Source organism: Mauremys mutica, chromosome 1 (assembly GCF_020497125.1).
Source record: "Mauremys mutica isolate MM-2020 ecotype Southern chromosome 1, ASM2049712v1, whole genome shotgun sequence".
NCBI classification, from domain to species: Eukaryota; Metazoa; Chordata; order Testudines; family Geoemydidae; genus Mauremys; species Mauremys mutica.
Window position 1 is genome coordinate 202,161,370 of NC_059072.1, and position 23,043 is coordinate 202,184,412.

The 23,043-nt window shown below is 45.0% G+C and overlaps 1 protein-coding gene and 1 long non-coding RNA gene across 3 annotated transcripts in view; both read left to right on the top strand.

Moving 5' to 3' along the window:
• The first annotated feature begins 4,481 nt into the window (after nt 1–4,481).
• LOC123350494 lies at nt 4,482–7,754 on the top strand. The gene is made up of 3 exons (XR_006573771.1): nt 4,482–4,533; nt 6,077–6,133; nt 7,210–7,754. It is a non-coding gene; the product is annotated as an uncharacterized LOC123350494 (long non-coding RNA).
• A 2,142-nt stretch (nt 7,755–9,896) lies between these two features.
• SIM2 (SIM bHLH transcription factor 2) overlaps nt 9,897–23,043 on the top strand; it is a 68,146-nt gene continuing 54,999 nt past the window's right edge. Inside the window, exons 1-2 of one of the 2 annotated variants that reach the window (XM_045002446.1) lie at nt 9,897–10,227; nt 20,793–20,875. In XM_045002446.1, coding sequence (XP_044858381.1) covers nt 10,053–10,227; nt 20,793–20,875 — 258 coding nt within the window. In that variant the 5' untranslated portion in view covers nt 9,897–10,052. Of the gene's footprint in view, nt 10,228–20,123; nt 20,256–20,792; nt 20,876–23,043 lie in introns of those variants that run through there. The other variant, XM_045002445.1, reaches the window with a different exon arrangement.

A 23,043-nucleotide genomic window follows, 5' to 3' on the forward strand; every position in this document is an offset into this window, starting at 1 on the left:
ACTTTTTTTGTAAATGTCATCCATTTGCATTAATCCATCAACACTGACAGCTCCTCCAGTGCAATAGCATGTAGATCACACTCAGTGCAGAAACATAAATAAATTGATTAGTTCTAAAAAAGGTCCCCTTTATTTTTTTTAAACAGCAGGGATTTTCTAGTCAATTACCTTAAGTAGCCTTTAACAAATACTAAAAATGCCACATGTGCAATGAGAGAGAGCACTGATTTCTCCCTCCCTCTGTTCCCAGCAGAAATGGAACCCACACCCCAGCTGACTCTTTCCAGATTTATGCCCAGTAAAAATAATTTTCTCTTCAGTTACCAAATGGTGTCCCAAGCATCCTGTGGAGGTCAGACAGTAGTGATAATGTAGACTCAGCAAAAGAGCTGAAAATGATCCAGTGCAACCTTGGGCCTCAATCCTGCAAAGATTTACACATGTGCCTGAGTTTAGGTACTGTACTGTATGGAGTTGCAGGGTCAGAGCCTTAGTATCATCATTCTGGCAACATCATGTAACTCTTCAAAATTATTCATCATAAATTTTAAATGTATTGTCAATGTATGTTAGTTGCCTTATTTTAAGCAATGGGTTCAAGTCGCACACTAGGTAGGAGGCTGATCCGGCAGCCCATACTCATTTGGTAGTCTTCAATCACCCAGGTAATCCTACTGAATGTCAAAATGAGATCATGGTGTGAGTGACAATTCTGTTGGTTCAAAACAGAGCCCAAGGAATCTGTTTTTAGTAGTATGGGGGGGTTGTTTATTTTTATGTTTTTGTTCCCCTGAGAGCAGTAGCTATTAGCACAAGTATTAGTTAACAGGTTGCCAGATCTGTCCCTATTTCTTGAGCTAATACCAATGCTGACACTCTGGTGCCATGGTAGGATCTAACCCTGCAACCATTTAAACATCTGATCAACTTTGCTCACTTGAGTAGTTCCACAGTATTTCTAATATGCCAGTCATTGTGTTAGCTGAACACCACAGACTCAAGTTAACAACTTGCATCATGTCTAACTCTAAAGAACTGTTCTTTCTCAGTCCCCAGCTGCTTTAAGGGTTGTGTTTATAATTAGAAAAATGAGTAACTGCTGCCCTCAGACATACACAAAGGTATAAGAATGTTATACCCTAATCCTGCAAAAACTCATGTATGTGCTTAATGTTATGGATTGTGAGTAGTGCTGTTGTCTTCAGTAGGATTACTCATAGTGTGTACAATTAGGCAAATGCATAAATCTTGACAGGATAGGGGCCTTACACTGAAACATCTCTATCTTTGTTTAGTCAACACAACTTCCATTTGCAGTTGTGCTCTCCTACTGTACTCTGGTCCCTACAGCACCATTTCCACTGATCCTAGCGTTCTCCCCTCTCCCTCCAGTGCAGTTGCACTCTCTAATTCTAAACACACTCCTTGCTTAAAGCACATGGAGAGGTAAAGGGCCAGGTCCTCTAAGTACAAAATTAATGCAAGTTCTTAGTTTTTATCTTTGGTATCTAGAAACTATGCTGACTGGCATATTATAAATACCATTGTTTAAAATCAGGGATATCAAATACCCAGCCTGCTTGCTTGATTTATGGAGCCCATGTGGCATATTCAAATTCTGCACAACCTAAAGGCCACATTTCAAGAGCTCAGCTCCCATTCGGGCTCCATTAAGGAGCACTTTTAAAAGTGCTCAGCACCACCAGCATGCAGCAGGAATTCTGACCTGTTCTGAGGCTAGTCCATAGTCCGACATTTAGACACTGGACCATAATTAATATTGTAATGTGGCCTCTTCACACCAGGAGTGATACCCCTAGTTCTGATCATTTTGTTTCTATGGGGTTGCAGAAAGGAGAAAAGGGGACTGGACCAAACAGCCCAGGCCTGTTCCTCCTTTTAGACTTGTTTACCTCCAGATATAACAAGAGCGACTCTTTCATTAATCTAAGTTATTTACATCTTTAATTACTGCAGCGTGGTGCTAGACATTGTTATTTAGGCCATATTAAAACAGCCTAATGTTAAGGTGCCTTCTCTACTCTGTTTCTTATTGTGAGTATTTTTGTCTCACATTTGAACTGGAATACAAAATAGCCCCCACGGCTCTGATCCTGCAAGGATTTGTGTGTGTGTGTGTGTGTTCAGGCACGCTGATTTCAACCATTAACGTTAAGAACAGGTAAAGCCTTGGCTGGATTAGGGCCTGTATGACTAAATAAATCGGACATAAAACTTATCTACACCTAAGCATGCCTGGTAACCGCTATGGGGACACGGGCAGTTAACAGTTGTGTTGTATCGAGTCCCGCACCTTGCCCTCACTTCTGAACAGTGAGCAGACGGCATCCCACTGCCGTTTACAATCCCCGTCCCGCAAAGGACCCCGCCGCAGCGGGGCGGCTGCGGTGCTGATAAGGACCGAGGGTGTAAGCCCCAGCCTCACTTTCCCAAATGAGTCGTTGGATTGATTCTGTTGAGTATGGATCAAGCCCCATGACACTGACTGTAACTTCTTTTCTGCTCTGTGTCTGCTAACCTCTGCAGACATCTTCCCCCCACCTCCACACCCCGCGGTGTTACACGGCGCCTGGGCTTTCTGAAGCGAAGTGCGGTGCAACCCTGAGACCTACTGCGCAGGGCGAGCTCGCGGACGGATTTCGAGCCATTTGACGCCTGAAACCAGCCGGAGCGAGGTGACGGAAGGTGTCAAGCGGGGGGCACCGTGCGGGGCTGTGCGACAGGGCGTCAGCCACCCACAGCGGAGCGACGCCCCCAGCCTAAAGTTGTGGAGAGCGGCCTTAAAGCAAGACCAGCCCGGAGCTCTAGAGCTCGCCAGTGTAACTAACCCCCCCTCCCCTCCCCTCCCCTCCCCTCCATTGACAACCACGCTCGCGTCAGTCGGGGGCGCAGATTTTCTTTTGAGCCCACGTGGCTACTCGGGAAGAAGAATCACCCCGGAAAACAAGAACGTGGGAACGGCCCCTTCTTGTGTTCTCCGGCCGCCACTGTCTCGGTCCCACCGCCCCTGGGGAGCGGCGCGGAGCGGGCCCGTTCCCGGCTCGCCTCCAGCACGTTTTGAGCTCTCCGCTGCACGCCTGTCCCCGGGACGCTGCAGCCGCATCCATTTCAGCGCCGCCCGGCACGAGCCGGGCTACGAAGCGACTTTAAGTGACACGACACTGCTCGTGGTGCAGGGATCAAACGGGACTCGCCTAGCGCGGCGCTGCCCAGCGCCCTGGGTAGGAGTCTCTCGCCTTCGGTGTCCCGGGACAGGGCTATTTGCTAATGGTGCAATTGATCGGCAATTTCCTGCGCTACGCGCTATTGCGGGCACGCTTCTCGGGCGCGGGTGGTGGATCGTTTGTTCCTACAAGTCACAATCTAACATCAAACAGCCTTCGCAACCCCCCCACCCCACATTCTCGCCCAACTTTAAAATGCAGCCTACTTATCAAAAATGAGGCTCGAATAAATTACACGTGTAAACAATTCCCCCCGTGACTCCTTCCAGAGAGTCAAACCTTTTGCTTTCTGCTGATTTGATTGTAATTCTTTTTCCACTGAAGCGAGACATTAATTGATTCGGAGTGAATGCAATTGTTGGCTTTTGGTTTTTGTAATTAAAACCTGCGAAAACTGTTTGTCTTTAATACACTTTTTCTATTTAAAAAAAAGCCAACGGGTTACCTTAAAATGGGCTTTTAGGTAAGGTCAGAGAAATGTGCAATTCGAGGTCAATAACTATGCCTCATTTCTCGAGTTCTTTTGATTTTATTATCGAATCCCATGTGTGGAATTTCTTAATAAACCAGATAGAGGAAAAATACCAGTTAGGAAGATCTTTGTAGCAGCGTCCAACGTTTATTGGGAGTTAGTTTGCAGATTGTCCACAGAAGACAAGTATATTAGGGATTTGCTTTGATCAATTCGGGCCACAATTTCAGATAAGTACTTTTTTATTTTAAATTCATCTCATTTGAGATTATATTTCAAACGTCTCATTAGCGGACCCTTCTCCCAACCAAGATTATTTGTTAATGATGTAATTTACTACACGGTCGCTTTCCTTTGCTATCAAAAGGTTGATTGGAATAATCAGTTATCATACCCGCTTTAGGGAACAATATTTATTTTTAATCTGCATCAAAAATATCCTGTTGGAAAATAGAAACTGTGGAACGTGTTGTCATATCTGATACAACATGCAATGCCTGTCGACTTGAATTTTTAAATACGTTTTTCTTGTCTTTGATATTTTTCCCTGGGATGTTTTTCCCCTGCTAATGCGGCCAGATTCAGCTAGATTTTTCTGATATAATTCATAAATACAGTTGGGTTGGGTTGTTTGAGAAAGGGAGAGACAATCATCAGCGGCGTTCGGGTTTGTCGGGGGGAATTTCAGTGACATTTTTATAATTTAAAGCAGCTTGAAAGCAGTTTTTTAACCGATTGTAAACATGGTCGTCTTCTTTATGCAGGATTTGTGCAAAGTACGTTTCTGTTACACTGGGACATCGATTACCAAGAAAGGTAAACAGGCTCACACTTAGGTATTCACAGGTTCTCTGTGTAACAGTTTGATTTGGTTTTCTTTATACTGTGTGAAAGAGAAGGTCAAATCTAATGATAGTTCCTGTCCAGTTCAGGACAGGTTGCAGCTCTGAACTCCAAACCCTTTCCCAGCCATTGATATTATCTGTAGGAGAATCAGTTTTCACGAAGATGATTGCTGAATAAAATATAGAGTGTATGGGAAAAGCTGGCGTGGGATCTCAAATCACGTTTATACCAGCCGGGCAAATGTTAGCAAACACCGTTTGCTCTTTAGCATCCAAAGATATAGGTGTCTGTTGGTGTTTTTACAAATCAAAGATGTTTGACGATTATATTTGTTCTTGATCTTTTGATAACCAGAGTGGCTTATTTGTTTAGATAATATATTATGTCCCTGCGCTGAGAAAATTATATTGGCGGCTCTTCTCCAGTTTAATAGGTAGTAGGAGAAAAGAGATTTTATATATACAATTGATTTAAGTCTGACTGGGGATTTGTGCTCCTTTTTCTCCCCCTTTACTTTTCTTCTCCAGGGCACAAGCCTTTAAATGACCATAAAATTAAAAGATGTCTGTAGTTTCCATGTTAACGCACAAAATGCTGAAGGAAAACAAGTCCTTCGGGATGGGATTTATTCCACCAGCTCAGGAAACAATTTGAAATATACTCCCCGAAAAAGTGAACAGGGGTCCCCTTTGTTAAAAGCCCCGCTGAGACAGATACACATGCGTGTTTGGTAAAAAGATCAGTTCGATGAGGAGCCCTCATTGGGAGCAGGATATAAAAAAGGAGCTTTGATTACCGAAGTTAGAAAAGCAAGGGAGCGATATAGTTACCCGAAGCCAGCAAAATCCTGCCCGGGGATATAACTTTCCTTGTTTAGGAGGGTAATTGGAGATTAAAGAGCGCAGCCTTCTCCTAAACAACATCGGGCCATTAGCTGAAGGGTGGTTTGCTTTGGCAGATTCTGGTGTAATGGGATAATTAAAGAGGTGCGAGATCGCTTAAACAAACACACACTCCAACGGGATAGGGTTCGGTAGAGGGATTAGTTTTAAGGACCATTATTGTGTTTTACACACAGGAAATCCGCTAAATTATTATTTGTATCCTGATTATTGCTATGGAAATGTACTTTCACACGGGGTCTAAACAACGATTAATAACTCAAAATCGGAACACAAATAAATCCCTCAACGTACAAAATTGTCACCCTTTCGGACAATTCCTTCTGGCAAGAAAATTTCGGTTTTCTAATGACTGCTTTAAATCTAAAGCCGGGCCTCCTGTAACTGCGGCAGGAGCAATAATAACAATAATGCACTTAGTTTGGGTTAAATGATGTAAATATCGGCGCGGTGCTGCATTCTCTCTTCCTGGTCTATGATCGCTAATGGAATACATTTCCGCAGAAGCAGGTGAAGTGCAGGGAAACCAGCTGTGGGCATTTGAGACGGAAAATTGACCAGATGTTTTAGCGACACACACACACACATCCGCTGTCTTTTTTTCCTTTCAGGTCACCCCTTCTTCCAGATCAGCTTTGAGTGAAATATGCGATTCAACGCTGACTTTTGTGAGTCTGCCCGTCTTCCCCTCCTTGCGAAGAAATATGGACGAAGAAGGGTGTTGTCGCTAGGTTTAAAGCGACGTGCAGTTAATGCAAAGAGCTTGCCCGTGTGTGTCTTTCCTCCAGGTGGGGGTGGGGGTAGGGTGTTCAATTTGTTGTTGTACTTCGAGGAAATCTTCAGCCGTCCCCCCCCCCCCAACCACTTTCTCTCGCGTTTGTTCCTCAGTACTTGCCTCTTAAGTCACCTTCCAGGGTGACTCCTCAGAGGCTACCCACTAGCATAGACGCAGCACATCTGGATCTAGGCATTCGGGGGATCACTCCTACTTGAACTTCCTTCCGGGGTTTTGGTGGTAATACAAGTCGGATATTCCAGGAAGACATCTTATGTCTTTCTATAGCTGAAACTGTGTGTGTGAGGGGGAAGTCACACACATGTATAGTGGACTGAAAATTCAAATACAAGAGCAGCATATTTCAACCGAGTGCCGTTAGACAGGCTAAAATATGTAGCCTGCTAGATTGTGGAAAATTCTTCCAGTGGACGTGGCTGGAAGTCCAGGGTTTAAAATCAGACTGGATAAACCATTCAGCTCCACAAGGAACAATCCTGCACTGACAAAGGGACAGACTCTCGCAGAGCAGAAGTTGAGGTTCTGTCAATACACTGCAACGCACTTTCTGTTCGATGCCCTGGGGTTTAACAGAGACCCTATCCCGAGGGAGGGGAGCCATGCCGCCGTTCTTTTAAAATAACAACTGGCTGTAACAGCCACACAAGAAGCGACTTCGAAGTTTACAATATAGCGATGGCTGGTCAGTTTTATTGGTAGTGACCCGTGTTCATAGTGTACAGATTTATCCGCACATGTGCTTGGGGTCTGGCTCAGATACTGAGCGACCTCAGCTCACATGTCAGTAGAGGCTCAGGGTTTCCGGCACCCCGTAGGATCAGGGGAACTGGGCTTAAGGTACCGCATTTGGGAAAGGCTTAGAAATGATATGAATCCAGTAGACTTTCTTCGGACTCTCAGGAGGGAAGAGGGGACCTGGGACAGCCCTCACGCCTGCTCTTGTTTTAGGTTGTGGAAACCTCGGCTGAACCATATTGCAGTCCCTAGCGTGTGAATGATTGACACTGCCACAATGCTGAGGTCCGGAGAAGAGATGGGAGCGCAGCAGCTGCCCTGGGGGGCGGGAAGGTTGGAGACTAGAGCCCCCAGGACTCCGGGAGCATGACATACCAGGGGATCCAAAAGGCAGCGTGACCAAGGCAGGACTTCCCCTCCCGGCACACTGGTGTTTTCTCTGTTTAATACAGAACAAAGGAGAGGTGGCACAGCCGCTGCTGGAGAAATCAAAGCAGGCGAGAGGTGACAATCCCACACTGTGTGCGCGTGTATCTGCCTCACACTGAGCGTGCACATTGTGTGCGTCTGTAGCTGTCTCGTGTCCATACCGGGCCCGGCCCCCAGGGCTATGGATGATCTGAATGGGCATCACTAGACTCCTGCCTAGCTTGCCAAGCGGATGTGTAACCGCTGGAATTCTCCCCCTTTCTTTTTGCTTGCTAGTGTGTGTGTTTGGGTTTTGTTGTACCTTCTTGAGCGAAAGAAAGCGGCCCCAGTGAGCTGCTGCTGTCAGTCCTCCTCCATTCCCCCTTGATTGGTTGTTGGATCGCCAGCTAAACAGATTCATATCGATGGGTTAAAAATCCCGAAAGGAAAGTATTGAGTACTGTGGCTGCAGTTGTGTGAGACACTGAACTGCAGGTGCCATAGGTGCACTATAACCTAACCCCCTCCCACCCAAGGGCCTGCTCCTGCATCCCACTGAAATCACGCTGGGCGCTCTGTCCACGGTTCCACGGTGTTAGCTGCAAATACTTTCCACTCTAAGGACCAGAGAAGTGTCCGGTACCATCAGCAGGGTTCTCTCAGCGCCCAGCATCAGGACCGGGCCTCCTTTGATATTGACTGAGTGCAAGTGTGTGCGATTCCCCAAATCCTTGGGCGCCTGGCGAACGAAACTACATTAACGTGTTGGTACATATTCGCGCGCGTGTGTGTGTGTGTGTGTACGCGCCCACTATGGACCCGGAGCGCTCAGATGTGCCAAGGACAATGGCAAGAGGAGGTTTGGATGGTGTGTGAGATGAGGGAGACTCTAGCCCAGCCCCCGCTCTATAGGTCCTTTCAACCACTTTCTCTCCCAGCCTCCTGGCTATCGCGTTGTTGTGTAGCTCAAAGTCTCGGATATTAGCACGTATCTCCCACCACCTTATTTTAAACCGCGCTATTTATAACACGTTCAAAATGCCAGACCACCGCAGAAATGTGTGAGGATCTGCGGGTCTCTGTCTGGCTGCAGATGCGGGTGTGTGATACAGGCTGAGTTAGTGAGATCCGGAGCACCAGCCGGAGACTGTTCCGACAACCACACCCCCTCCAGGCCACCCCCGCCGCCTCCCTTTCCATTGCAAGTGCTAATTGCGGTCCTTGCCTTGCGCCTCTGTCTTTGGGTCCTGCCGAAGGCGCTGCTGCACCGGCGGACACGTCACGGGGCACATTTATCCCCTCCCCTCTCCAGGCGCTTCTCGCTCGCTCCAGCCTTCGCTGAAGAATTAACCGAAGGTTCCGCTCCGGAGCCTCTGGCTGTTCCTGGCAAAGAGGAGGCGAAGCAGGAAGACATTAGTGTTTCCGTGCGTGGGAGCACCGAAGTTAGGCGTTGTGAGAGTGGGGGATCTGCCTCCGATCGCTGCTGCGTGGTGCGCGCGAAGAATGAGGCTGCCAGCTCTTGGAAAGTGAAATAACAAACCCTTATTTCTCCTGTAAGGTAGAGTCCTCGCTCTAGTCGCATGTCAGTGTGAACTAGCTCTCGCTTCGCACCAGTTCGTTTATTTTTTTCAATACGTGTCAAATAATAAAAATCTCTCTTTATAATATAAAGCTTTTTTTTTAACGAATTGCCTTGGCCAGCACTTGGACTTGTTTGGATAGTGACAGCACTGAAGTGGCGTTGGCCTGGAGGAAAATGGATCCTTTAATTTAACTGTTTAGGAGAACCGGATTTAGAACACGGGCTGGAGCAGCGAAATCCGCTTGGTTGCTGCAGACATTATTCCCCAAATCTCAGAGGAGAGGTGAACGGGGATTGTGCTGGGCAGAACTGCAGGCAAGTTCTGCACTCGTGGTCTAAAATACACACGGTTTGATACACACGTGTACGGTGAAAGCATATTTTTCCAACACTGGTTTCAAGACAAGCGGTCGCTCTTCTAGATCTGATTCAGAGGGAAATGTATGAAGGAAAAGCGAGCCTGTGGTTTTAGAGCAACCTACCAGCAGCTCTCTCCTCACTGGCTTTGACTTTCATTTTATGGCTGGGCTGCCTTTCCAGCTTGTCTTCTCCTCTGCACCTTGGGCTCTAGGACCAGATCCCTTTGCACTAGTTCATTAGAGGACAACAACCTTTTAAAAAAAAAACGCAGCCTGCCTAGTACAATGATTTTCTGCTGAGCAGTTGCTTGAAGGCTTTGTTTTTCGGAGGGGGGAGAATTGCACAGAGCAGGAAATAATTCGCTAAACAAAGAAAAAAAGGGGATATGCTCCCTGTGAACGAGAAGATCCATTTCCAGCTGCAGGCACGGTTCTGGTTCATGTAGCTCTTTCAGTCTCTGCTTTCCAAGTGCAAGATATTTGCATTGCAGAGTCAGCCCAGAACTGCATTCTCCTGACCTGCTGCGACTTGTGGCACAGAGGTGGTTTCCCACTCTCGTCTCGACCTTCTTATGTGTTGATTTTTGTTCTGTTTTTACGAAGAAAATAATCTTAACGATAAAGTCAAAGTCCATGCTCGCAGCAATCCGGAAGGATCGGGTCTAATATGCCAGTGTCATCCTCCTCATTGCCGTGCAAGAGCCGCCATGAAGGAAAAGTCCAAGAATGCTGCGAAGACTAGAAGGGAAAAAGAAAATGGAGAATTCTACGAACTGGCCAAGTTGCTGCCTCTGCCTTCAGCGATCACCTCCCAGCTGGACAAGGCCTCCATCATCCGCCTCACCACCAGCTACCTGAAAATGCGAGCTGTCTTCCCAGAAGGTAAATCCCTCGGCTGCTTCCGGGGCACCTGCTGCTTCTCATAAGGCAGGAGTCTAAGGCGGGGGCTTTGCAGGGCGGCGGTGGGGGGACAGCACATATTGGGTGCAGTTTCTTAGCAGTTACAATCATCTGCGTTTCGAGGGTGCAAGGGGGTCTGAATGAGCCGTGACAGCCATTGAAATGGTTGCTGTCTGTCCTTGAAGATAGTGACTGTTTATAAATAGCCACCCCTCCCCACGCACACCCCAGGCAGTCTCTGTGAATTGTGTTTCCAATTGTAGCCTGTGCCCGAGGTGCTAAGCAGGCAGGGGGTCAGTCGCCATGAGTTTAGTCGTATTCATCAGGCTTATTTTAAAGTTCAGATAAGACCCCCGAGTTTGGAACGGGGATATTTGTAGGGCGTGTTGCGGTGCGCTGGGTCGGACAGAACCGGGAGGCGGAAAAGCAGCAGAGTTCTAGCCCAGGGCGATGGGGAAATGGTGCCAGGCAGCTGACTAAACACCAGGCAAGATCTGTGCGTGGTACAGTCTGTGATTTTGTTTTCTTTCTTTCCCTGTGTGTGTGTGGGGGGGGAGGGCTGTTAGAGCTGCTTAAAATTATTTTCCTAATTTAGGACGCGATAATACAAAGTGTAGAGACCTGACCTAGGCAGAATGGGGGGAGGGGATCCAGCCTACAACCAGCGGGTCAGGCACTTCGTTGATGAGGCCTAGAACCAAGAATACCTTTGGTAAAACTAGGGGCAAATTGGTGTTTTATCTTCACTCTCTCCCATTGGAGCGAGAAAGCCTGAAGGTTTGGGGGATGGGTCATGTGGAAAATAGGAGAGCACAAATTCACATGAAGAGGTAGAGACGGAGAACTTCATGAGAGTGGCACACATTTCTGAGAATAACTCTAACAAAACGGACACCACAACAAAGGAACCTATTTAAAATACGTGTGAATAATATAAATATAATATAATTAATATCAATAAATTTGCAGGTGTGATTATAAAAAAAACCCAAACATAATCTCCAACCGGCCCGGAGTGTGTAAAAATTGGTACCAAAAGAACTAGACATAACACTGAACACACGGGACATTACTTGGGGTTCGTTTCCGCTCTGCCACACACATTGTCTGCTCAGTTGCCGCGCGGCTATCAGTGTAGCGCGCACGCATTGTGCTAACCGTTTTAAAGCGTGGTCCCCTCGCTTGTCGCGAATTTTGATTTCACTTCTCGCTCTGTGCCTCAATTTACTGTTCATGCAGCAGCCGGGGCTCTGCTCTCAACCCCAAAGAAACAAACAGCAGCGAAATGTCAGCGCTTCCCGTACTGATAAATAGAACGGGTTGCGTTAGGTGGACTGGCGTGGCATGGTGCATCAGTCTGGAGTCCATTTGTCAGCAGGAGGATATCATTAGTTACCTAGAGCTGCGGACATCTGCTAGAAGCCTTCCCCCCTCCGTCCCCCCGGGCCCGTTACTAATTGCACTGGAAATTGTTTTCATTCTCCAGGGGGAGAGGAGGGTATCCCCGACGGGTGTTTGTTTCTGAAAACGCAGCATTTACCAAGCTGTATGGTCTTTAAACGCTGCCCAGTCCACCTGCCTACAGGGCTCCGACGCACAAAGCTCAGCATTTCTAGCCTCGCCAGCGTCTTTTGCACCCACGCCAAACCCTTTAAACGTTGGAATGAATCGGCACAGAACGGGGCTGGCTGCGAAATTAGCTGTAAAAAAAAAGTGTCATAAAAATTCGCACCCGTAAGTAGACTAATAAACCCTCTTTTGTAAACGAGCTACAGGTTCAAGATTTCATCTTTGGTTGTTAATAATCATGCCCCGCTTCTGCAAGCGTCGGGGAGGACCCTAACTCGGACCAAATCCCCAGGAGGACTTTCTTGCAAAGGGAGGCTTTGCTTGAGCCGGGACTGTAGGTCGCGGCCTTTTTCAATGCAATTGAAAATCTGCTGCGAAATGAGAGATCCGGGCAAAGATCGTTGTGCGAGGCAGTTATGGACCCCTACTCCCACTGAGCAGCGCCTTACTCCATACCGAGCGCCATTGGCTTCAATGAGATACGCAGACCTATTCAACGTGGATAAAGGGATCCGAATCCGGCCCTTTGGCTCTCGCGTGTGCGCAGACCCCAGTCTGCTCGGCTGAGCCTTAAACACCTTGTCTTTTAAAAGGAGAGAGAGCAATGCACATAAAACTTGAGATTTTCCCCTCGGACTTTTTTAAACCAAACACTGAATCCAAAAAATACCAACCCCTTCCCATACACACCCCCCTTCCCCCCAAACAAGTACACACTTCACATGTTTCTTTCACTGAGCGGAAGTGGCCAACTGACATACATTGTGTGGGGCCGTTTGTAATATGTCATGTTGTGTGACCACTAAACTGGATGAGAGAAATGAAATGAAATGCTGGTTAATAATCTCTAGATGGTTAAATAACCCCAAATCTCTTCCTTTGTGATTTGTTTGGCCTGTCTGGACAGATGATGGGGGAGGGGAGGAACAATTAGCATCCCAGAATGAAAAGTGCGTTATTCATCTCAGTTTCTAAGGAGCTGATTAAAAACGAGAAGATCGTTATCAGCTACGTCAATAATTATGATCAACGATTACTTAGTATTACATAAAATCAATAATTCTGTTTAACCGAAAGAGTTCTATAAAACATATAAAATAAAGAAATTTACAGTTCTAATAGTAATAAAACATCCCAGTGCTTTAGTATATTGCTAATGACTTTCGCAAATTTAAGTCATTATAAAAGTTCCGATTAAGAAATATAGTCATTTCGGGAGGAGTTTCCCTATTTTTGATCGCACATTTTCCCTCCAAAATAACTGAATTACATATTTAGAAATACATATGCCGAGACTTCTCTGGGCAGACCTATATTACAAGATTCCCAGACAAAACTCTCCTATTGAACAAACTGTGTCAACGAACAATTGCAATGCTCAAAGAACACTTGAACAACAGAGGATGAAAGCCTCGCGAGTTTATATACCCAGGATGGCAGTGTCTTATGTGTAAATTCTCTTCAGACCAAATGACTGTGTGCTTCTGCACTCCCCACATGCTTAAGAGTAATTTTTAAAATACATATGACAAACATATTCTTTTGCCATAAATACTGCGTAAATATATTGAAAACCAGAACACTGAGAACAATATATGAAAGGCGAAGTGAATAATTTACTCCTGTGTTTCCGAATATATTTTTAAACTCATACAGGGAGAGCTGCTGGAAAGTGATAACTCTATTATTTCAGCCATGCCCATTAATACATTGGTTCAACTTTGGAAAGTTTCAAGCTGGGAGCTACTCTCTGCCAGACACTTTGTGAGGAAGTGGTCGGGACATAATTCCTTTCACTATCAATAACTCCCTTCATAGTTGGGTATCTTTCCTCAGGAAAGAGCTGATGTTTCTGAATTTGGTTTTTATAGGAAATTATAATGAACGTCTCCCTCTCCCCCTGATGTTTTCCCAAATGGCATTATTTAGTGGCCTTAGTCAGCAGAATAGAAATAACAATTTTTTAGATTTAGTGTTACAGACAAGTGCAGTCTGGGATCAGTGCTTCAAAGTGCAACAGAGCCTGGAGAGCTATCATTTTTTGATTTCCGAAAGAGCCATCGTGCATATTTTCTGCTATACAATATTTTGCTGAGATCTTGATTTTTTGAGAGGAATAGATGATGTGTCTGCAGTCAGTATGTTAAACTCTCTTGTAACAGAAAATTACTTCAAGGTTTTGCAGATGTCTAGTGACTCAATGTGCCCATCAGCGATCATGTGTCTCCAAGACATAAATACAAGGCACATGGCTGCAAACTGTACTTGATGTGATTTTTTAAATCCGCGCATGACAGACAACCAAGATCCCTTAAGGGCCAAATCCATATCTCATCGAAGTCCATGGGAATTTGCTATTCACATCAATGAGAGCAGAATTTGGCCCAGATGAATATGTCCTGGCTAGTAACCAGCTTCCTTTTATTGTGCCAAAATTTCTAAAAGGTGAATCAAATCTAGACTAACCTATGTTGAGATATATAATTACATTGTAAACAGAAGAGGAAAAGTGCACTACCACCACTCTCCGATGTGTGTAAACATTCACTTTTACGCCTGAATTATCATCTTCGTGATAACACTGAGCCAGTTTTGTTTCTTTAAGCTGGGGTAGGCTGGGGGAGGGTCGGAGCCGGGCGGGGGGGGGAAGAGACGTCCGAAGTCTGCAGCCTAGCTGCTAAGCCCTGGAATTTCTACTACATTTGATCTGAATTATTGTCCCGCTATGAAACTTGCTTCCAGCCCCGAATAGGCCAGGAAAAAGGGTGGAGTTTTAAAAGCTTCGGTGGTTAACGGTTTAAAAACGCCCTGGCACGTAGCGTAGACAACTTTTAATACATTTTAAAAGGTGTCCGCGGCTGTGGGCATCCCTACGCTCCCCTAGACTTCGGGGCTTGAGGCAATCAGATTTCCCATCCACCTAGTTACTGTATGTTTAGAAGATGCACAGTTTGGTCTGGGCGCACAGAACTCCTTGCGGGAGGATCCGGAACAGGCCCACCGAAGTGAGCGTGAAAGGAGAGTTACATTAAACCTCTTTTGTTCTCCCAAAGTGCTAGTCTTGTGGGGTATAATTTCATGCTTCGGTATAGTATTTTTTTCCGTGTGGATTTGCTCTGACCTTCAAATTCTGAATTAAAATCCAGGCGACAAAAACATAGCGTATATCCCTACACGCAAACTCCGTAGCGTCATCCTCTGTCGCGTTTTGATATTTTGCCAAGCCATTTATTGCTGCAGAACAAAAAAATACTACGAGATATTTTTGGTGCTTGACTGTCAATATGTTTTTCCACAAATGAACAAATAGAAGTGTGGGGGGGGGGACGACTATTGTTGAGTTGAAAAAATCCCATCCACCAGGTTATGGCGCTGAGGTTAAATTGTGACTCCACGCATTTTCTAGAACTAGCTTTAACACTGCTCATTTATTAATGATTAAACCAAAAGGAATGAGCTGCTTAATAAGTGACTCAAAAATGTAGCGTGTACTATTCCCACTACCTAAAACCAAAACAAAAGCCTGGGAGATATTGTGATTTTTTTCTTTTATTTCTGTGCTTGGCATCATGTCTTAATAGTACAATCTGGGATCTATTACTTACTCCTATGAATAGACATTTTAATACTTCTTTAAAGGGCATACAAATATCTTCTTGTCCTCCGTGTATTTAAAATAGAGCCGGGAAAATAACACAGGTTGAATTACAACAGTTTCAGCTCAGTCTTTTTCTGTACATCTGCGAGGTTTAACGTTCGCTTTAGAGGCTACAAACAATGCGGAGAGTGAGCCATTCATAAAGCCGTGTGTGCCTATTTTAATAACAGCTAATAGTAGTTGATGCTATTAAAGGGTTTATTAAAATAAAAGACGGCATTAGGGCTTCCTTTGAGGCTTGCTCTAAATATAAATCGGTGGCATTTAGAGATCACCGGAATGTTGGAGGCTTACATAACTAGGAAGCAGTCACAGGTATATGGGCTGCTTGCAAGAAAGATGTGAGAATCGGGAGCAGATTAGAATAAAACAGGGATTTTAATAATCTCCTCCTTCATTTCTTAGCCGCTGGGCTTTTCACATCAGCGGCAAGACGCATTTCAGTTTCCTCCTAGAATAAATCTGGATGGCACGATCGTCCGCAAATGATAATTATGAACTGTGTTTGTCTATGTCGCCCTTGTTGTGAGTGAGACTTTCAAATATCTCGCCACACTAAATGCGTCTAACTACTGTCATTACAGGAGGGTTTTTCTCTCGCTCTTGTTTGTGATTTGAAGTGGGTTTGAGTCGGTGATCTAATTTTGTTGGCTCCAATAGAACAGTCGGTTTGGGCTGGGTTTTTTAACATTTTTTTCTCGAGAAATCTTAACCCCGACCGCACTAATATTTCCAATACGTGACTTAAGCAATACAAATAGAAAACAAGTGGCTCTCTTAATACATCCTAATAGATAGAAAATAATTAGTTTATATATATGTAGAGTTCCGATCCACAACCCGAACAGGGAGTCTGCTAGTCCTAGACAAAGATCTGTCCTTTCCTCTTAATCGGCCAGGTTCTAGCCACCTCCAAAACACAACAAATTTAAGACAGCTATTGAAGGACGCTGTCGAGCTAATTTTGTCAAGTGCTGTAATAATTTATGTGCCAGAAAGTCAAGATAGTTCCCCCCTACCCCATTAGTGTAACCTCCCAGTAGAGTTAAGGTAAGTGTGCAGACAGTATTTCAACAGGAGGCGACACAACTGCTGAAATTTCAGAGCCCCACGGGTTGCTGTGACTAGCGGCGCTAGTTTTCAGAGGTGAGAAATACATCTCCAAAGCCGTGTGCACCGATTTACAACCCGATTCGATCAGGGCACCTGCAGCTATCTCACGTGTTCCAGAGTGAGACCAGTGTTGATGCGGGACTAGGCCCGATCTCGCCCCCAAAGAAATCAAAGGGACTTTATCACTGACTTCGGGGATGGGTCCCAAGCGCCACAATAGCTCCAGTGAGAATTTTTCCCTTGAGAACTGCGGGATCGGGCTAGGCCCTCTGTTGGAGTATATGTGTGAGTGTTGTGACTATAAGAAACCTCACTGCTGAATTATTAGGCTCACCATCAGCGCCTCCAATAGAAGGGGAAAGGAACCCGGGAGGGGGGGCACCTCCTTTTTTGTCTCTTGCAGACGGCTGATGTTGCCTGGTCTGCCGGTCTCCTGACTCCTATATAATTGCAACTTGCCCCTTCTTCATAAGCTGTTTGCAAGGCCAGGGGAGGTTGCCCCACAGTCGGTGAAATTCCCCCCGGAGAGGGAGCAATGAAATCCCAGTGTTTGTAGTTGACCCAGGTTCCTTTGAATTATGGCTATTGAATAACGCGCAGGATCGTGCACTAAAGGGGAGTGGGAGCACAATGCGGTAGAGACACAAAGGAAATACTCCAAATTAGGGGGCAGCCGATACTTACATAGGACATTACTGATAAGTAATTCTTGTAGCCGATTTCCAAACAGAAAAGCTACTGGGGTTTTTACCTTTTCTTTACCTAAAATGCTTCCAGATTTTGTTACAATTTAACCCATTTTTTCCCTCTGAAAACTGAGAAATGCCCCGAGGTGAATATGAAGATGTCTTGAGAAAGTTTGAGATGTCAGATTAAGGGAGAGAATTGTGTCCATATTTCGTAATAGAAGGGAGGGAGCATTTTAACATGAGAATCAGACGCCGTGGAGTTTCTCCACTTTCAAGTGCCCTGCCATATAATTTTTTGCCTCTCCGTCGAAAACAGTCACCGTGGAACTGACAGTTGTCCAGACGCTCCGGCTAAGGAAAAGCTTCAATGCGTGGGAGAGAAATGGAACCACCAGTTGTTACTTATATTTGTCTTGGGCTAGTAGCGCAAAGGCCCAATCAAAACTGAAGCTCCAGTGTGCTAGGTACTGGAGGGACACTCAATCGCACTGCATTCCCAGCACACCTCGATTACAATGAGAAAAGAATAGAGGAGAATCACGAGAAAGCGAAGAGAGCCCTTTAGTGAACATTTATAAAGAGATGATGCCACTTGTCCCCAACATGGCTGGGTGGCTGTATAAAGGAGCTTTGGAGAAGCAAGTCAGAACTCAAACCTCCAGAACAAGGGCAACACAGCGTAGTTAAAAAAAAAAAGCTGGATATTTTCACTATGACAGTCTTCTTCACCATTTGCTTCCCCTACTGGATAACAGACTACTTTCGGGTTCAGTTTGTGGCACAGAAATGTCCGACTCTGGAATTCAGTCTGGATTGGAATTTCTTGGCTTTGTGAACCTGTCTCGCTCTAGATAAATGTTTGACCTTAATTGATAGAGGTAATCCCATACATTTAAAATTGAATGGGGAACAATTTGGCACCCCTTGATTGTTGTTTAAATGTTAAATATTTGCCAGAAAACAAAATCCTTCAGCTGCTCAGCTTTCTCACAGATCAATATACAATATACATCTTAAACGCTTCCTTCAAAATGGCTCATTTGAAACCGTTCTAGTCCATCCGGCTCTGTGAGTCTACTCTGAAACCTTTAAAACCAGTCTACAAGCTAGTCATTTGGAACCATTCAGGTCTATTAAGTGAGCACACGCTGCATTTTAGCAATTTACAGAATGCTTACTTTGTCCCAGCAGCTTCTTTGGCTAGGTCCAGCCTAGTGAGTGAAATGTACAGTGTTTACTGGTTAGACAGAAATAGCTCCTTTGAGTTTATTGCAACCATATGCACCACTCACCTACAAACTCAGCTGCATGTCCCTAGGAAGAGCCGTTGATGTGCAGCGGTCCGTTTTTCAGAGTTTAAGGTTGTATTCGCTTTATTCCCACCTTTGAAAATAATATTCTGAGAAAATATTTTATCGACTGATGAAATGACTTTAAAACAAGGGAAAATATCAACGAATCCACTAAATGTATGCAAATTCGATATAATTTTGAAATGGCTAAACCGATTTTAAATTTCGAAAAGAAAAAAACCTGCTGGGGAGAGATTTTATGTTAATAGCGAGTCTGCGCTAGAAGGCTCCGATAAAAATAGTGGAAATACTGACATGATATTGCTAAAACTGTAACTGTAATACCAAATGATGCAATCAAATATACCGCTAGGCACTGGTATATTGGAATGACAGTTGTTTATATACCATTATTGAAAATCCTCTATATGTCTGGCTTAAAGAACAAACCTGCTTTGTACTTCAGTTAGTCAGGAGACCGCTTAGTCATAAGAGTAGTTTTAAAAAAATGTATCTGTAACGTTATGAGTGAGTTCGTTTGATTGGCTCAAGGTGACTTTATCATTTACACTATTAAAAAGGGCAGTCTGTGTAGCAACAAGATAACTACTAACGCTTTAATTTAGCATCATCTTGCCAAGGAAAAATTCACGTTTCTGTGCTCCTTTATACAGCTGATACTTTCCACTCTGCATTTCAGCAGAGAAAGATGGGAATAGTTTATGCAGCAGTGGAATTTGTAAACGTCTCTAAAGTGCCTGGGAGAAATAGAGGATAGCAATAGATAAATGGAAGCTCTATTTATTAAAAAATACAATTTCACAATATAGGCAAACTTATCAAAACATATACAGATACCCCAAAGCAAAAAAAAATCTTACTTTGAGCAGGAGATTGGACTAGATGACCTCCTGAGGTCCCTTCCAACCCTGAGATTCTATGATTAAATAGCCTGTAGAGGTAAAATTCTTCTGCCATTCAGTTTACTGAAGCATACACTCAGGCAACTCTGATGGCTAATGTGGGTGTTCAAAGAAGGCATACCTTTGGGACTGACTCTGAATACACTGAATTATTGATATGGCTCCTTAGCACCCGAGTAGCAGAAGAATGACCGAGTTGTAGGAAGGTCAGTGGTAGTGGTGAAAGTGGAATAAGCACTGTCATGCCTTGAACCATTGTTTATTAATATTGGTATTAACTTGTATTAGTAGGGTCTCTAGGAGCCCTAGTCAGCGGCCAAGACCCATGGTGCTAGGCGCTGCACAAACCCAGAATAAAAACACAATCCCTGTCCCAAAGAGCTCACGATCTAAGTATAAAGTGGATACAGACAGCTGGGGTAGCACAAGGAAAAAATGAGATAATATTGGTCAGTAAGACCAGCACAAGAACTGCCTAACAACTGTTTAGATTTATCCGGACCGTCTCACCCTCTCCCTTCCCTCCATTGTCTGTCCTGAGCCTCCCCTTGACTTGGGGTTTGGAGCAGGCCTTTGCCCGCTTCACCTGCAGCCAGTCAAGCAAAGCCAATGGAAACCCAGGGCGTTTCATGCCCAGCCTTTAGCAACAAACCGTGACAAATAATTGCCCGGAGCAGGGGCGAGAAGAAGAGGCCGCGCTGAGAGCAGGGCCCCGACAGCACTGTCTGATTTGAGGGCTGTGTGGGTCCCCGTCAGTGTAACAGAGGTAGCCCGGCCCCAGCCCGTAGCCGTGTCCTGACACACGAGCGTCCCTTGCAAGCGGCTGTGTGGAGCGGGGCAGCGGCTACGTGGTGAAGTCACCGTAGCTTGTGCGAGCAGCATGGCCAGGCGAGGCCGCGGGAGCCCTGGGGCTGAGCGCAGCGGCTGCCGGGGCCATGGGGGACGCCGGACAGCCCCTCTCCGGCCCCGGCCCCGGCTCGGGGCGCGTGTTTGCAGCTGCGGGAGCTAAGTGCCCAGGCTGCCGCTGGGACCGACCGCCGGGACTTGCCATCGCCGGGCGCAGCTGGGCCCTGGCTAGGACGGGCCGGGGTCGGGCATCTGGAGGCGGAGGAACGCGGGGCCCCCGCAGGCTCCGAGCCTAAACCCCAGTGTCATGGTGCCGATTCGGGAGCCGTGCGCCGGTGCTGGTGTCCCGCGGCCCGGCCCGGGCAGCGCCGCACCCTGGGCAGCCAAGGGACACGCGCGGCCGCGGAGGCTCCTTCCCATCCGCGAGTTTCTAACTGATTTGTCGGTTCCTTTCCAGGTTTGGGCGACGCCTGGGGCCAGCCGAGCAGAATAGGGCCCTTGGATAACGTGGCCAAAGAGCTGGGATCTCATTTGCTTCAGGTAGAAGATGCTTTATTCGAGATTTATACTCCGCATTGGGATTTTTTTGTGACTCAGTGTGTAATCCTCCCTATCGCCCTCCCAGCCTAGTTGTTACATGAAGCTTGGTGGGGTCATTCTGTTCACACAACCTAGAGCCACGGTTTTCTTTCAGCTGTTCAGAGGGAAACCAGTCATTTTAATTTTCGTTCTTTGATTTTAGCAGTACCAACAGCCTACATTACTAAGAACGGTTTGCCTGGTAAGCCTAGTCCAACAATTGCAAACAAATCCCCCCACCCAGCGCACATACACTAAGGGATCGCTTTTGGTACTACAAACGGCCCCTGGTGAATTGCAATGTGGATTGTATTTATTATCAACAATCCAGTCAGGGTGTTTTTGTAAATGGGAGATCATAGTTCTCCACAGATTGCTCAGTAGGGAAAACCTTTAAAAGAGCGCATGGCTCCTGCAGCAGGAGGTGAACATCTGGATTAGATCTCCTATTTACCCTAGCACCTGAAAATACAGTTGTTCCGAATCCTGTTGATCTGCTCTGGAATTCTTCTGGTCCCCATGTGGACGTCCCCACGTAGCAGAGAATTTAGGGAGCAGTAGTTGGGCAGGGGCACCCAAAGGGAACTTTCTGTTTGTAACCCTAATGCAGCAAGGATTCTTCTCCCTCCCCTCACTTTAAAGACATAATAAATTTTAATTATTTAATGGTCAGTTTTATTGAGGAAGCTTAGTATTTAATCACATAGCTGTTTTTAAGTGTACACTGGGGTAGTGATTATATCTAAAGAGAAACTCAGCCTCCGAGCTGTGAGTATTGAAAACTCTTTCCTAATGTAGTCTACTGGCATTTGTATCTGTTGAGCTGTGAGATTTTAAAGGTGCAGTCAGAGAGTTTGTCACTCTACTTTCCATGCTATTGTATTATTGTTTTTCCAGTTTGTATCAGAGTAGCCTAAGAAGTAGGCAACATTGATACAATGCATATGACTAGAGTTGACGCTGACAACTGCTAGTGCAGTGGGTTGTATCTCACTCTTGTCTTTCATTCCCACTGTTTTGAAAATAAGATAGAGTGACGTGAATAATAATATAATGAAAACCTGAAGCTTTTATATTATAAACTACAATTATAGGAACATGGACATTAATGGTAAAAGCCTCTTATTAGTTTCAAGGGGTATGGAGTCAGGCCCTTGGAGCAGTTGGAATAGTGTACAAGATTGAACCCGAAAAGCCTTGGTGTGCTAGGTAAAGCAGCTGAGGTGAATAACCAGTAATAGGAAAGGAAGAGCAAAAAGCCTGGATCAGTTAGAAAAGAGGTAGATTCAGATAAGATTTGAAATGACATGAAGAGTGGTTTGTTTGTTTTTTGTTGGTCACCACACTCTTATTATTTAAAGCCAACTTAAAATTGGTGTACTCCTTCGTTTAAAAAGAGAAAACTCTTTCATGATAGGGTTTGAAACACATTGATTTTAATAAAATAAATATTAGGGCTGTCGATTAATCGCAGTTAACTCACACAATTAACTCAAAACGTTAATCATGATTAGCAGTGCAATTAAAACTGAGATTAAACAATAGAATACCAATTGAAATGTATTAAATATTTTTAATGTTTTTGTACACTTTCAAATATATTGATTTCAATTACAACACTGAATACAAAGTGTACAGTGCTCACTTTATATTATTATTGATTACTAATATTTGCACTGTGAAAATGATAAAAGAAATAGTATTTTTCAATTCACCTCATACAAGTACTGTAGTGGAATCTCTTTATCGTGAAAGTGCAACCTACAAATGTAGATTATTTTTTTTGTTATATAACTGCACTCAAAAACAACAATGTAAAACTTCAGAGCCTACTTCTTGTTCAGCCAATTGCTAAGAGAAACAAGTGTGTTTACATTTATGGGAGATAATGCTGCCCGCTTCTTATTTACAATGCTACTGAAAGTGAGAACAGGCGTTCACATGGCACTTTTGTAGCCAGCTTTGCAAAGTATTTACATACCAGATATGCTAAATATTTGTATGCCCCTTCATGCTTTGGCCACCATTCCAGAGGACATGCTTTCATGCTGATGATGCTCGTTAAAAAAATGTGTTAATTAAATTTGTGAATGAACTCCTTGGGGGGAGAATTGTATGTTTCCTGCTCT